The 16,915-nt window shown below is 45.2% G+C and overlaps 1 protein-coding gene across 2 annotated transcripts in view; it reads right to left on the bottom strand.

The window, feature by feature from the left end:
• The window catches only part of LZTR1 (leucine zipper like post translational regulator 1), a 56,007-nt gene extending 39,784 nt beyond the window's left edge, over positions 1-16,223 (bottom strand). Inside the window, exons 1-5 of one of the 2 annotated variants that reach the window (XM_077291656.1) lie at positions 15,355-16,223; positions 3,538-3,600; positions 1,839-1,895; positions 1,193-1,272; positions 951-1,059 (exon numbers count right to left, since the gene is read on the bottom strand). In XM_077291656.1, coding sequence (XP_077147771.1) covers positions 951-1,059; positions 1,193-1,272; positions 1,839-1,895; positions 3,538-3,600; positions 15,355-15,503 — 458 coding nt within the window. In that variant the 5' untranslated portion in view covers positions 15,504-16,223. The remainder of the gene's footprint in view (positions 1-950; positions 1,060-1,192; positions 1,273-1,838; positions 1,896-3,537; positions 3,601-15,354) is intronic. The other variant, XM_077291664.1, reaches the window with a different exon arrangement.
• Positions 16,224-16,915: the final 692 nt, after the last annotated feature.

Below are 16,915 nucleotides of genomic sequence, written 5' to 3'. Positions count from 1 at the left end.
CAAAACCGGCTTTTTGAAACAGCTTCATTACTGCCAAGAGAGCAGGTTTTGCCCGCAGAAAAAAACGCAGCAAAAACTCAACGTGTGAACATAGCCTTATATAAATATAAAATCAGCACAACTAAATGCACCGTAGGATACCAGCTACAAATGGTGCATTATCTGACGGTTGGGAGTGGAGAGTTCACTTTTACAACCCCACGTGTGTATCACACATCCATTTTTATCTGATATTAAACATATATGCATCTGTTTCTTTGCTTTACTGCCTCTGTGTTTGAGGGTATGTGCACACGTCAGGATTTCTTGCAGAAATTTCCTGAAGAAAACCGGAAATTTTCTGCAAGAAATCCGCATTTTTTTTTTTGCGTTTTTTTCCCGTTTTTTTCGCTGTTTTTTTTTTAGCATTTTGCAAGCGTAATTAGCTTGCAGAATGCTAAAGTTTTCCAAGCGATCTGTAGCATTGCTTGGAAAACTGATTGACAGGTTGGTCACACTTGTCAAACATAGTGTTTGACAAGTGTGACCAACTTTTTACTATAGATGCTGCATATGCAGCATCAATAGTAAAAGTTAGAATGTTTAAAAAAAATAAAAAAAATAAAAAAAAAGGTTATACTTACCTGCAGACAGCCGATCTCCTCAGCGGCGTCCGTTCCTATAGATGCTGTGTGTGTGCAGGATCTTCGATGACGTCGCGGCTTGTGATTGGTCGCGTGAGCGGTCACATGAGCGGTCACGCGACCAATCACAAGACCGTGACGTCATCGCAGGTCCTTCACACAGACCATCTAAAGGAACAGAAGCGGCAGCATGCCTCCGGGGCCATCGAAGGTGAGTATATCACTATTTTTTATTTTAATTCTTTTTTTTTTAACAATTATATGGTGCCCAGTCCCTGGAGGAGAGTCTCCTCTGAATGTGTGCACATGGCCTTAATGTCTACTAACCTTCCTTCAATTTTCCATTCCGTCCATAGGCCAGTACCAAACTTGTACTCAAAGAGGTCATTCTTATTCTTCAGATTGGAATTGGAATAGATGTCACCGGTATAGCCGCCTGGTAAACAGAACAGACAACCCTAGTTAGATATCAGGGTAGTTGTAAATGACAAAAGTCACTAGTGAAAAAAACATTCAAGATATTGTAATATGCTGTAAAAATCATATTTCCCCGTTTTCAGGCTACTCACCAAACACAAACATGCTGCTTCCATAGACTACGGCAGAATGGTGATATCTTGGTGCTGGTGGGGTTCCTGTAGTGAAAGCCCTTTTTGAAAGACAAAACAATATAAGTTGAGGTACGATCACAGGTCTAAGATTTACCTACAGAAAAATCGGATGTTTCCAAAAAGATCCACAGCAGAAATTCTAAGCTGATGTGCCACGGACCAGAAAAAAGGATTAGCCCCATTGTCTTTCTGGCAAATAATTGACATGCTTCATATTTAATTTCTAATTTTTATTTCTCATGAACAGAAAAAATGAGCGGCATGAAGAATGGGTATGGGCATGCAACAGTTAAATATTAGTGATGAGCAGGTGTTATCGGTCATCTTCGGTGTGCTCGGATAAATATGTTCGAGTCCCCGCAGCTACAAGTCTCGCTGCTGTTAGGCAATTCCTGCATGTGTTGCGGCTGTTGAACAGCGGAGAGACATCCAGACGCGGGGACTCGGGCATATTATTCGAGCACGCCGAAGACACTGTGAGCACCAGAGCATGCTCAGATAACACCTTATCCGACAACGCTCGCTCATCACTAATTAAATATGGAAGTGGGAAGATCTCCAACTCTGAGCAGGAAAGTATTGGGGGTATGATCACACGCTGTACCTGCACCAGGAGCAGTCCTTCACATCAAATCGCAGCAAGTCATTTAACATGTTCTTCCTGTTGATTATAAAGGATGAATAAATACACATTCCGTCATCAGAAACTCCATATAAAGTACGAAAAACAGAGCAATTTATTTCCAATAAGTATTTATAGTGCATCCTACCTGTCATCTTATCTACAATCGAAACCTTTGCTACATTCTTTCCAGACCAAGGCAATGTATAAGGCTGTGTGCACACGTTCCGGATTTATAGCGAAAAAACGCGATAAAACCGCGAAAAAAACGCATCCATTAAGCATCCTATTAATAGAATGCAATCCGCAATTTTTGTGCCCATGTTGGTAAAAAAAGCAGCATGTTCATTAATTTTGCGGATTTCCCGCTATTTAATGCATTGGGAAGCTCCGGAAAATAACTCGAAAAATCAGCACAAAAAAACGCGATAAAAACGAGAAAAAATCCATGTGGATTTCCTGCGGAAAGTCCGGTTTTGTTCAGGAAATTTCTGCAAGAATCCTGACGTGTGCACATAGACTAAGGATAGCACACTGCAGATATCTAAAAATCTCAGCTACTTGTTTCACAATCTTCTAATGGTTAATTTGTTGCTGGTTTTTACTATTATTTTTCAGTCTGTTAATCTTTATTTGTAATGCAAATAAATAACATTGTAGACAGAAGTGAAGCAGCACCCAACGTCGCCCCCTTTTGTCCTGCGGCGGGCACTGACCTAGTGACCCCAGAGTGGTTTTGCACTCATCTATGACACAGTCTGCTCTACTACCTTACTGATTTAATATATAGACCAGATAATAAGGGTGAGAACTGAAGCAATGATGGTTACTATGTTATGACGAGAACAAATTGATATCTCTTTAGAATTATCTAACACTAAAATAATAAATATCATAAAAATATAACTCCAGGGACAAGTGAAACCTTAATGGAGGTTCCCCTGCCTTTCATGTCCTAGAAGAAACAGGCAGATCAGTCCGTGGCCTCAGCGTGCCACCGAATATATAAAGTCCAGCAGAACACAGCCAGTGGCAGGGATGGATTCTGAAAGCAGCATTACATTTCTGGAACACAGAAGCTGCACGCTCATTTACATGCACGCCTGGCTGGGCTCTGTGCTTTTAATAAGGAGAGGGAACAAAGGAATGGGCATGATGAATACCAGTATGCCCTATCATCCCACAGACATTTACAGGCATGGAGCATTGTTAGATTTCTGCATGTTTGATCATTTGTATAGGCAATAGCGATGAGTGAATGTGCTTGGATAAGGTGTTATCTGAGCATGCTCGTGTGCTAACCAAGTGTCTTTGGCGTGCTCGGATAATGTTCGGGTCCCCGAGGCTGCCTGTCTCGCGGCTGTTTGGCAGCTGCTACACATGGAGGTATCACCTGTTTGTTAGGCAATAACTGTATGTGTTGCGGCTGTCTAAGAACTGTGAGACAGGCAGCTGCGGGGACCCGAACATTATCCGAGCACGCCAAAGACACCCAGTTAGCACACGTCCGCTCATCACTAATAGGCAACTTTAGCATTGGCGTGATTCTCAGGAAATTTGTCATAAATTGTGATGTCGTTATCTATCTGTATCAGAGACGCACACTCACTACTATTTGCCCTATTAGCATTTATATAATCTAAAAAAAATTAAGATTTCCAAAAGCCTGAATGTCACTTACCCGTTATCACCTCCAAAGACGTAAATGGCGTCCTTGTAAGCTACAACTGTATGTTTACTTCGTCTGTAAAACACAGAATGAATACATGGATTTTGGCACCTAGGGCTTCTTCACATGGATCAGTAATGAACATTACGCAGGTCTGCTCCTGACAGGCAATGATTCCACTCCTCACGACGTTTGTGTCTTTTGCTCACCAAACATATTTGCAGACACCTCGCTCTCCTGTTCCACCATACTGAAACCATGCGTGTGTTCCCAATAGCAGTGATGACTTATCACCCCATCTCTACACCTAATTTTAGAGTCCTATGTTGATCCCTATATACTTTATATGTTTACATGTCTGTTGTGTTTGTCTTTTTTTTTTTATCTCATTGAGACTAAGGGTCTATTTTAAGAATTATTAAAAGTTATACATAATCTTACCACTACCTTGCTATATACTTTTCCCGGATTGGTAGTTCCACTTATTTTCTATCTGGAGATTAGACATAACTATGGCTGGTACACTGGTGTTCTGTATTTGTGTCCTCGACGATCTGTACATCAGATTTCTCAAGATGCACAAGAGTTACAGAACATAGTGCAAGACTAAAAGCAGTTGTGCGATAACGGACAGTAGCTGGTCAAATTCACTGACCTGTTGTTTGTTTTTTTTTTAAGAGTCAATGAGTCATCATGAACCCCTTCACGACAATTCTATTCTTTTTAACATTTATTAATGACCTTGTAGGGGGCATACAGAGTAGAATTTCAATATTTGCAGATGACACTAAACTCTGCAGGGTAATCAATACAGGGGAGGACAATTTTATATTACAGGATGATTTGTGTAAACTAGAAGCTTGGGCTGATAAATAGCAAATGAGCTTTAATGGGGATAAATGTAAGGTCATGCACTTGGGTAGAAGTAATAAGATGTATAACTATGTGCTTAATTCTAAAACTCTGGGCAAAACCGTCAATGAAAAAGACCTGGGTGTATGGGTGGACGACAAACTCACATTTAGTGAACAGTGTCAGGCAGGCAAATAAAATAATGGGATGCATTAAAAGAGGCATAGATGCTCATGAGGAGAACATAATTTTACCTCTATACAAGTCACTAGTGCGACCACACTTAGAATACTGTGCACAGTTCTGGTCTCCGGTGTATAAGAAAGACATAGCTGAACTGGAGCGGGTGCAGAGAAGAGTGACCAAGGTTATTAGAGGACTGGGGGGTCTGCAATACCAAGATAGGTTATTACACTTGGGGCTATTTAGTTTGGAAAAACGAAGACTAAGGGGTGATCTTATTTTAATGTATAAATATATGAGGGGACAGTACAAAGACCTTTCTGATGATCTTTTTACTCACAGACCTGAGACAGGGACAAGGGGGCATCCTCTACGTCTGGAGGAAAAAAGGTTTAAGCAATAATAACAAAAAGTATCGTTTCTCCTTGAGGAGATCGACATGCTAAGCATGCCGAGATGAGGAGACAAAGCCGCAATGCTCCTCTGGGAAATATGCTAATTATGCAAATTGTCTCTTTAAAGAGGCAGAGAGGTAGAACTCTAGTGCAACCTATAGGAAGGTAGCAATCCTACAAGTCAATGTTGACCCTTTAACGAGCCTTGTCACATGACTTAGGATAAAAGCCAAACCAGAATCTCAATTTGCAGACACTGTGTTTCGGGGTACCGTCCCTCATCAGTGCAAAGCAGAGATCTGGTGTGGCTGAGTGAGAGGCGTCAGACCGTTATCCAAGAAGTATCGTGATCGACATGCTAAGCAAGCCGAGATGAGGAGACTTAAAGCAGCAATGCTCCTCTGGGAAATATGCTAAATATGCAAATTGTCTCATAATAACAGTCGTGGATTCTTTACTGTAAAAGCAGTGAGACTATGGAACTCTCTGCCGTATGATGTTGTAATGAGTGATTCATTACTTAAATTTAAGAGGGGACTGGATACCTTTCTGGAAAAGTATAATGTTACAGGGTATATACACTAGATTCCTTGATAGGATGTTGATCCAGGGAACTAGTCTGATTGCCGTATGTGGAGTCGGGAGGGATTTTTTTTCCTCAATGTGGATCTTAGTGTTTGCCACGATTTTTTTTTGCCTTCCTTTGGATCAACATGTTAGGGCATGGGTTGAACTAGATGGACTTAAAGTCTCCCTTCAACCTTAAATACTATGAAACAAAACTAAATTACAGTAACATGATGAGCGGTAAAACAGTTTGTATCAAGAAAGAAAAAACAAACAAACACGAAGGTTGGGGCTATACTGCAACTATGGACGCACACCAGAAATAGAGTCCCAAATAAAAAAAGGTGTCTGAATATACTACAGCGACAAAAGTATGAGAACGCGACAATCATCTAATTCTGGTTTCTCAATTTGTCCCATTGCCACAAGTGTATAAAATCCGGCCCCCAGCCATGCAGGCTGCCTTTACAGACATTTGATGTAACAAGTCATTTCCTTTAATTTCTTCCAACCAAAATATTCCACAATCAACTGCAAGCGCCATTATTAACCCCTTCACGAGAAAGGGATAAAAAAAGATATGTACAGTGCCTACAAGTAGTATTCAACCCCCTGCAGATTTCGCAGGTTTACACATTTGGAATTAACTTGGCATTGTGACATTTGGACTGTAGATCAGCCTGGAAGTGTGAAATGCACTGCAGCAAAAAAGAATGTTATTTCTTTGTTTGTTTGTTTTTTAAATTGGGAAAAGTTTTTTCAGAGGGTCATTTATTATTCAACCCCTCAACCCACCAGAATTCTGTTTGGTTCCCCTAAAGTATTAAGAAGTAGTTCAGGCACAAAGAACAATGAGCTTCACATGTTTGGATTAATTATCTCTTTTTCCAGCCTTTTCTGACTATTTAAGACCCTCCCCAAACTTGTGAACAGCACTCAAACATGGTCAACATGGGAAAGACAAAGGAGCATTCCAAGGCCATCAGAGACAAGATCGTGGATGGTCACAAGGCTGGCAAGGGGTACAAAACCCTTTCCAAGGAGTTGGGCCTACCAGTCTCCACTGTTGGGAGCATCATCCGGAAGTGGAAGGCTTATGGAACTACTGTTAGCCTTCCACGGCCTGGACAGCCTTTGAAAGTTTCCTCCCGTGCCGAGGCCAGGCTTGACCGAAGAGTCAAGGCTAACCCAAGGACAACAAGGAAGGAGCTCCGGGAAGATCTCATGGCAGTGGGGACATTGGTTTCAGTCAATATCATAAGTAACGTACTCCACCGCAATGGTCTCCGTTCCAGACGAGCCCGTAAGGTACCTTTACTTTCAAAGCGTCATGTCAAGGCTCGTCTACAGTTTGCTCATGATCACTTGGAGGACTCTGAGACTGACTGGTTCAAGGTTCTCTGGTCTGATGAGACCAAGATCGAGATCTTTGGTGCCAACCACACACGTGACGTTTGGAGACTGGATGGCACTGCATACGACCCCAAGAATACCATCCCTACAGTCAAGCATGGTGGTGGCAGCATCATGCTGTAGGGCTGTTTCTCAGCCAAGGGGCCTGGCCATCTGGTCTGCATCCATGGGAAGATGGATAGCACGGCCTACCTGGAGATTTTGGCCAAGAACCTCCGCTCCTCCATCAAGGATCTTAAGATGGGTCGTCATTTCATCTTCCAACAAGACAACAACCCAAAGCACACAGCCAAGAAAACCAAGGCCTGGTTCAAGAGGCAAAAAATCAAGGTGTTGCAGTGGCCTAGTCAGTCTCCTGACCTTAACCCAATTGAAAACTTGTGGAAGGAGCTCAAGATTAAAGTCCACAAGAGACACCCAAAGAACCTAGATAACTTGGAGAAGATCTGCATGGAGGAGTGGGCCAAGATAACTCCAGAGACCTGTGCCGGCCTGATCAGGTCTTATAAAAGACGATTATTAGCTGTAATTGCAAACAAAGGTTATTCCACAAAATATTAAACCTAGGGGTTGAATAATAATTGACCCACACTTTTATGTTTAAAATTTATAAAAATTTAACTGAGCAACAAAACTTTTTGGTTTGTAAGATTTATGCATCTGTTAATAAATCCTGCTCTTGTTTGAAGTTTGAAGGCTCTAACTTATTTGCATCTTATTAAACCTGCTAAATCTGCAGGGGGTTGAATACTACTTGTAGGCACTGTACATCATCTGAGGAGATCACTCAGAAAGACCAAGGCAGCTGCACTTCCCCTATGCTGTTGTGCCTGAGCTTCTTCTGGTGATGTACATATCTTTTTTTGTCCCTTCAAGTCTATCACCTTGACATGTCAGCCACACAACATTGCTTTTTAGAGGGCTGTTCTTGCATTATTACTAGTGATGAGCGAGTGTACTTGCTGCTCGGGTGTCCTCCGAGTATTTTTTAGTGCTCGGAGATTTTGTTTTCATCACTGCAGCTGAATGAGTTACAGCTACTAGCCAGCTTGATTACATGTGGGGATTCCTTAGCAACCAGGCAACCCCCACATGTACTTATGATGGCTAACAGCTGTAAATCATTCAGCTGCGGTGATGAAAACTTAATCTCCGAACACTAACAAAAACTCGGGAGGTCACCTGAGCGTGCTCGGGAAAACCCGAGCAACGAGTACACTCGCTCATCACAAATATTTTGCGGCTACTGTAAAATTGCTCACTTATATATACATACAGTGTACAGGTATATCACGTCTACTCACGCAATATAGATGAGGTGTGTTATTAAAGGGAATCTGTCACCACTTTTTTGTGATATCATGTAAAAATATCATTCAATTTAGTGTTACCTATGCATTATACCAGTACTTTTGATACCCCTTGACTCCCCACTAGTGATGAGCGAGTATACTCTTTGCTCGGGTTTTCCAGAGCACGCTCGGGTGATCTCCAAGTATTTGTAAGTGTTCGAAGATTTAGTTTATATCGCCGCAGCTGAATTATTTACAGCTATTAGCCTGCTTGATTACATGTGGGGATTCCCTAGCAACCAGGCAACCCCCACATGTACTCAGCCTGGCTAGTAGCTGTAAATCATCCAGCTGAGGCGATGAAAACTAAATCTCCGAGCACTTACAAATACTCGAAGGTCACCCGAGCGAGCTCTGGAAAACCCGAGCAGCGAGTATACTCGCTCATCACTAATTACCACCTTCAGTGATCAGATGCTGTCCTTGCACCTTTATAGCAGCTCTACTTCCGGAATATTCATGGTGTCTGTTCCTATCTATGGCTTTACTAGATGGTGGCCCGATTCTAACGCATCGGGTATTCTAGAATATGTATGTATGTATATAGCAGCCACATAGTATAGAGCACAGGCCAAGTAGTATATAGGAGCCACGCAGTATATAGCAGCCACGCAGTACATAACACAGCCCACGCAGTACATAACACAGCCCACGCAGTACATAACACAGCCCACGCAGTACATAACACAGCCCACGCAGTACATAACACAGCCCACGCAGTACATAACACAGCCCACGCAGTACATAACACAGCCCACGCAGTACATAACACAGCCCACGCAGAAGATAACACAGCCCACGCAGAAGATAACACAGCCCACGCAGAATATAACACAGCCCACGCAGAATATAACACAGCCCACGCAGAATATAACACAGCCCACGCAGAATATAACACAGCCCACGCAGAATATAACACAGCCCACGCAGTATAAAACACAGCCCACGCAGTATAAAACACAGCCCACGCAGTATAAAACACAGCCCACGCAGTATATAACAGTGGCCACGCAGTATATAACAGTGGCCACGCAGTATATAACAGTGGCCACGCAGTATATAACAGTGGCCACGCAGTATATAACAGTGGCCACGCAGTATATAACAGTGGCCACGCAGTATATAACAGTGGCCACGCAGTATATAACAGTGGCCACGCAGTATATAACAGTGGCCACGCAGTATATAACAGTGGCCACGCAGTATATAACAGTGGCCACGCAGTATATAACAGTGGCCACGCAGTATATAACAGTGGCCACGCAGTATATAACAGTGGCCACGCAGTATATAACAGTGGCCACGCAGTATATAACAGTGGCCACGCAGTATATAACAGTGGCCACGCAGTATATAACAGTGGCCACGCAGTATATAACAGTGGCCACGCAGTATATAACAGTGGCCACGCAGTATATAACAGTGGCCACGCAGTATATAACAGTGGCCACGCAGTATATAACAGTGGCCACGCAGTATATAACAGTGGCCACGCAGTATATAACAGTGGCCACGCAGTATATAACAGTGGCCACGCAGTATATAACAGTGGCCACGCAGTATATAACAGTGGCCACGCAGTATATAACAGTGGCCACGCAGTATATAACAGTGGCCACGCAGTATATAACAGTGGCCACGCAGTATATAACAGTGGCCACGCAGTATATAACAGTGGCCACGCAGTATATAACAGTGGCCACGCAGTATATAACAGTGGCCACGCAGTATATAACAGTGGCCACGCAGTATATAACAGTGGCCACGCAGTATATAACAGTGGCCACGCAGTATATAACAGTGGCCACGCAGTATATAACAGTGGCCACGCAGTATATAACAGTGGCCACGCAGTATATAACAGTGGCCACGCAGTATATAACAGTGGCCACGCAGTATATAACAGTGGCCACGCAGTATATAACAGTGGCCACGCAGTATATAACAGTGGCCACGCAGTATATAACAGTGGCCACGCAGTATATAACAGTGGCCACGCAGTATATAACAGTGGCCACGCAGTATATAACAGTGGCCACGCAGTATATAACAGTGGCCACGCAGTATATAACAGTGGCCACGCAGTATATAACAGTGGCCACGCAGTATATAACAGTGGCCACGCAGTATATAACAGTGGCCACGCAGTATATAACAGTGGCCACGCAGTATATAACAGTGGCCACGCAGTATATAACAGTGGCCACGCAGTATATAACAGTGGCCACGCAGTATATAACAGTGGCCACGCAGTATATAACAGTGGCCACGCAGTATATAACAGTGGCCACGCAGTATATAACAGTGGCCACGCAGTATATAACAGTGGCCACGCAGTATATAACAGTGGCCACGCAGTATATAACAGTGGCCACGCAGTATATAACAGTGGCCACGCAGTATATAACAGTGGCCACGCAGTATATAACAGTGGCCACGCAGTATATAACAGTGGCCACGCAGTATATAACAGTGGCCACGCAGTATATAACAGTGGCCACGCAGTATATAACAGTGGCCACGCAGTATATAACAGTGGCCACGCAGTATATAACAGTGGCCACGCAGTATATAACAGTGGCCACGCAGTATATAACAGTGGCCACGCAGTATATAACAGTGGCCACGCAGTATATAACAGTGGCCACGCAGTATATAACAGTGGCCACGCAGTATATAACAGTGGCCACGCAGTATATAACAGTGGCCACGCAGTATATAACAGTGGCCACGCAGTATATAACAGTGGCCACGCAGTATATAACAGTGGCCACGCAGTATATAACAGTGGCCACGCAGTATATAACAGTGGCCACGCAGTATATAACAGTGGCCACGCAGTATATAACAGTGGCCACGCAGTATATAACAGTGGCCACGCAGTATATAACAGTGGCCACGCAGTATATAACAGTGGCCACGCAGTATATAACAGTGGCCACGCAGTATATAACAGTGGCCACGCAGTATATAACAGTGGCCACGCAGTATATAACAGTGGCCACGCAGTATATAACAGTGGCCACGCAGTATATAACAGTGGCCACGCAGTATATAACAGTGGCCACGCAGTATATAACAGTGGCCACGCAGTATATAACAGTGGCCACGCAGTATATAACAGTGGCCACGCAGTATATAACAGTGGCCACGCAGTATATAACAGTGGCCACGCAGTATATAACAGTGGCCACGCAGTATATAACAGTGGCCACGCAGTATATAACAGTGGCCACGCAGTATATAACAGTGGCCACGCAGTATATAACAGTGGCCACGCAGTATATAACAGTGGCCACGCAGTATATAACAGTGGCCACGCAGTATATAACAGTGGCCACGCAGTATATAACAGTGGCCACGCAGTATATAACAGTGGCCACGCAGTATATAACAGTGGCCACGCAGTATATAACAGTGGCCACGCAGTATATAACAGTGGCCACGCAGTATATAACAGTGGCCACGCAGTATATAACAGTGGCCACGCAGTATATAACAGTGGCCACGCAGTATATAACAGTGGCCACGCAGTATATAACAGTGGCCACGCAGTATATAACAGTGGCCACGCAGTATATAACAGTGGCCACGCAGTATATAACAGTGGCCACGCAGTATATAACAGTGGCCACGCAGTATATAACAGTGGCCACGCAGTATATAACAGTGGCCACGCAGTATATAACAGTGGCCACGCAGTATATAACAGTGGCCACGCAGTATATAACAGTGGCCACGCAGTATATAACAGTGGCCACGCAGTATATAACAGTGGCCACGCAGTATATAACAGTGGCCACGCAGTATATAACAGTGGCCACGCAGTATATAACAGTGGCCACGCAGTATATAACAGTGGCCACGCAGTATATAACAGTGGCCACGCAGTATATAACAGTGGCCACGCAGTATATAACAGTGGCCACGCAGTATATAACAGTGGCCACGCAGTATATAACAGTGGCCACGCAGTATATAACAGTGGCCACGCAGTATATAACAGTGGCCACGCAGTATATAACAGTGGCCACGCAGTATATAACAGTGGCCACGCAGTATATAACAGTGGCCACGCAGTATATAACAGTGGCCACGCAGTATATAACAGTGGCCACGCAGTATATAACAGTGGCCACGCAGTATATAACAGTGGCCACGCAGTATATAACAGTGGCCACGCAGTATATAACAGTGGCCACGCAGTATATAACAGTGGCCACGCAGTATATAACAGTGGCCACGCAGTATATAACAGTGGCCACGCAGTATATAACAGTGGCCACGCAGTATATAACAGTGGCCACGCAGTATATAACAGTGGCCACGCAGTATATAACAGTGGCCACGCAGTATATAACAGTGGCCACGCAGTATATAACAGTGGCCACGCAGTATATAACAGTGGCCACGCAGTATATAACAGTGGCCACGCAGTATATAACAGTGGCCACGCAGTATATAACAGTGGCCACGCAGTATATAACAGTGGCCACGCAGTATATAACAGTGGCCACGCAGTATATAACAGTGGCCACGCAGTATATAACAGTGGCCACGCAGTATATAACAGTGGCCACGCAGTATATAACAGTGGCCACGCAGTATATAACAGTGGCCACGCAGTATATAACAGTGGCCACGCAGTATATAACAGTGGCCACGCAGTATATAACAGTGGCCACGCAGTATATAACAGTGGCCACGCAGTATATAACAGTGGCCACGCAGTATATAACAGTGGCCACGCAGTATATAACAGTGGCCACGCAGTATATAACAGTGGCCACGCAGTATATAACAGTGGCCACGCAGTATATAACAGTGGCCACGCAGTATATAACAGTGGCCACGCAGTATATAACAGTGGCCACGCAGTATATAACAGTGGCCACGCAGTATATAACAGTGGCCACGCAGTATATAACAGTGGCCACGCAGTATATAACAGTGGCCACGCAGTATATAACAGTGGCCACGCAGTATATAACAGTGGCCACGCAGTATATAACAGTGGCCACGCAGTATATAACAGTGGCCACGCAGTATATAACAGTGGCCACGCAGTATATAACAGTGGCCACGCAGTATATAACAGTGGCCACGCAGTATATAACAGTGGCCACGCAGTATATAACAGTGGCCACGCAGTATATAACAGTGGCCACGCAGTATATAACAGTGGCCACGCAGTATATAACAGTGGCCACGCAGTATATAACAGTGGCCACGCAGTATATAACAGTGGCCACGCAGTATATAACAGTGGCCACGCAGTATATAACAGTGGCCACGCAGTATATAACAGTGGCCACGCAGTATATAACAGTGGCCACGCAGTATATAACAGTGGCCACGCAGTATATAACAGTGGCCACGCAGTATATAACAGTGGCCACGCAGTATATAACAGTGGCCACGCAGTATATAACAGTGGCCACGCAGTATATAACAGTGGCCACGCAGTATATAACAGTGGCCACGCAGTATATAACAGTGGCCACGCAATATATAACAGTGGCCACGCAGTATATAACAGTGGCCACGCAGTATATAACAGTGGCCACGCAGTATATAACAGTGGCCACGCAGTATATAACAGTGGCCACGCAGTATATAACAGTGGCCACGCAGTATATAACAGTGGCCACGCAGTATATAACAGTGGCCACGCAATATATAACACTGCCCACGTAGTATATAACACAGCCCATGTAGTATATAGCATAGCCACGCTGTATATAACACAGCCCACGCAGTATATAACATAGGGCACGAAGTATATAACACTGCCCACCCACATAGTATATAACACAGCCCACGTAGTAAATAGCAGCCACGCAGTATATAACACAGCCCACGTAATACATAGCACAGCCCACGCAGTATATAACACAGGCCACGCAGTATATAACACAGGCCACGCAGTATATAACACAGGCCACGCAGTATATAACACAGGCCACGCAGTATATAACACAGGCCACGCAGTATATAACACTGCCCATGTAGTATATAGCAGCCACGCAGTATATAACACAGCCCACGTAGTATATAGCAGTGTGGGCACCATATCCGTTAAAAAAAAAATTAAAATAAAAAATAGCTATATACTCACCCTCCGGCGTCCAGTGAAGCTGTCCCGATGCGCGCGCAGCTGCTGCCAGCTTCCGTTCCCAGAGATGCATTGCGAAATTACCCAGATGACTTAGCGGTCTCGCGGGACCGCTAAGTCTTCTGGGTAATTTCGCAATGCATCTCTGGGAACGGAAGCTGGCGGCAGCCGCGCACATCGGTGGACGACGGAAGGTGAGTATAGCAGGATTTTTGTTTTTTTATTATTTTTAACAGATTTTTTTACTATTGATGCTGCACAGAGTTAATAGCAGCGTTAACGGAGTGGGTTACACTGAGGCATAACGCATGCTGCCATTAACCCTGTGTCCGCGCTGACTGGAAGGGAGTATGGAGCGGGCACCGGGCACTGACTGGACAGAAGTAGGGAGGGACTAATTCTCGCCGGGCTGTGGCCGTTGCTTATTGGTCGCGGCCTGGCAGACAGACAGACGGAAGTGCCCCTTAGACGATTATATATATAGATTAGAGCACTAAACACTTTCTACTGGCAAGCACAATGGGCAGACAGCTCTGTTTGAGACTTAATTGACAAAATTACCTATCACTATGATCATGTAACCATTTTGCCCTTAACTGGTAATCTGCCTTCAATATGTCATAGTCTCTTTCTGGTCTTCAGCCGACCCAGACTGTAGTTATTGCATTTCCCCCATTGGAGGCTTTTTCCCCACCATTTTTTTTATTGTTGTTCTATTTTTTTTAATGATGTATTAATAAAAAATATGGTTTTTACTATATTGCTGAAATCACTTTGTGTCTATTTACAGCAATTAAGGATACTGTGTTGTTATTGAATTTATAGTGTCTTGCACCCTATCTTTTGGACATATGTGACTTGTGTGTACAAACCCTGGTACACTAGTCACAGACCTTACACTCTCCATACACACAGCTCACATCACTTATTACACTGGGGGTGACTGGCTTACCTGGCCCCCACAAACTCGTCACAGGGCAGCAGCCTCCTCCAGCGGTGAACACTCTCAAAGGGCCCGAAATTGAGAGTCAAGTACTCCACACTGTCCGAGCAGCTGTGATCGAAGTCTACACTGGGGGCCACCTTCGACTTACACGCCATTGGGAGAGCTACAAGCACTGACCCTGCCTACAATGTCCAGGCAGGTAATGGCCGTCTACCCCAGCACTGACCCTCCTGTATACGATGTCCAGGCAGGTAATGGCCGTCTACCCCACCACTGACCCTCCTGTATACGATGTCCAGGCAGGTAATGGCCGTCTACCCCAGCACTGACCCTCCTGTATACGATGTACAGGGAGGTGATGGCCGTCTACCCCAGCACTGACCCTCCTGTATACGATGTACAGGCAGGTAATGGCTGCTGCTCTCCTCCAGTACTGACCCTCCTGAGGTGATGGCCACTGCCCTCCCTCAGCATTGGCCTTCCTGTAGACGATGTACAGGGAGGTGACGGCCGCTGCCCCACTATAGACGATGTACAGGGAGGTGACGGCCGCTGCCCCACTATAGACGATGTACAGGGAGATGACGGCCGCTGCCCCACTACAGACGTACAGGGAGGTGACGGCCGCTTCTCCTCCAGCACTGACCCTCTTGTATACGATGTACAAGGAGGTGACGGCCGCTGCTCTCCCCTCACACCTCAGCCATTATTTCCTATAGCGCTGTGAACCGCATGCCTACCGCAGGCCACTACCGAGCTGACACAGCGGCCATTACAACCTCAGTAAACGGTACCAGGAAGAAAAAATAAATACAGGAGCGGCCACAGCATGAGCCGACAGGAAACCAGCAGAAACAAGAGGAAGAAAGTACAGAAAGTCCCAGCCTATCCATCTCTCCACGTAACTCTATGGTAAAGTGGCAATACTTGTACTGCAGCGACATCTAGTGTTCTAAGACCAAACTGAAGCTAAGGCTACTTTCACACTAGCGTTAACTGCATTACGTCGCAAATGCGTCGTTTTGCCGAAAAAACGCATCCTGCAAAAGTGCTTGCAGGATGCGTTTTTTCTGCATTGACTAACATTAGCGACGCATTTGCGACGCAATGACACACGTCGCAACCGTCCTGCGACGGTTGCGCCGTGCTGTGGCGGACCGTCGGGAGCAAAAAACGTTACATGTAACGTTTTTTGCTCCCGACGGTCCGCTTTTTCCAACCGCGCATGCGCGGCCGGAACTCCGCCGGAACTCCGCCCCCACCTCCCCGCACTTCCCCGCACCTCACAATGGGGCAGCGGATGCGCTGGAAAAATGCATCCGCTGCCCCCGTTGTGCGGCGGGGACAACGCTAGCGTCGGGGACCTCAGCCCGACGCACGGCGACGGGCCGAGCCCGACGCTAGTGTGAAAGAAGCCTAAGGCTACGTTCACATTAGCGTTGTGTGCCGCAGCGTCGGCGACGCAACGCACAACGCAAATGTGAACGCATGCACAGCGCAGCGTTTTGTGACGCATGCGTCATTTTTTTGCTTGATTTTGGACGCACAAAAAAAAATGCAACTTGCT

This window comes from Ranitomeya variabilis, chromosome 1, assembly GCF_051348905.1.
Source record: "Ranitomeya variabilis isolate aRanVar5 chromosome 1, aRanVar5.hap1, whole genome shotgun sequence".
In the NCBI taxonomy this organism is placed as follows: domain Eukaryota; kingdom Metazoa; phylum Chordata; class Amphibia; order Anura; family Dendrobatidae; genus Ranitomeya; species Ranitomeya variabilis.
This window is presented reverse-complemented; position numbering and strand designations above follow the sequence as displayed.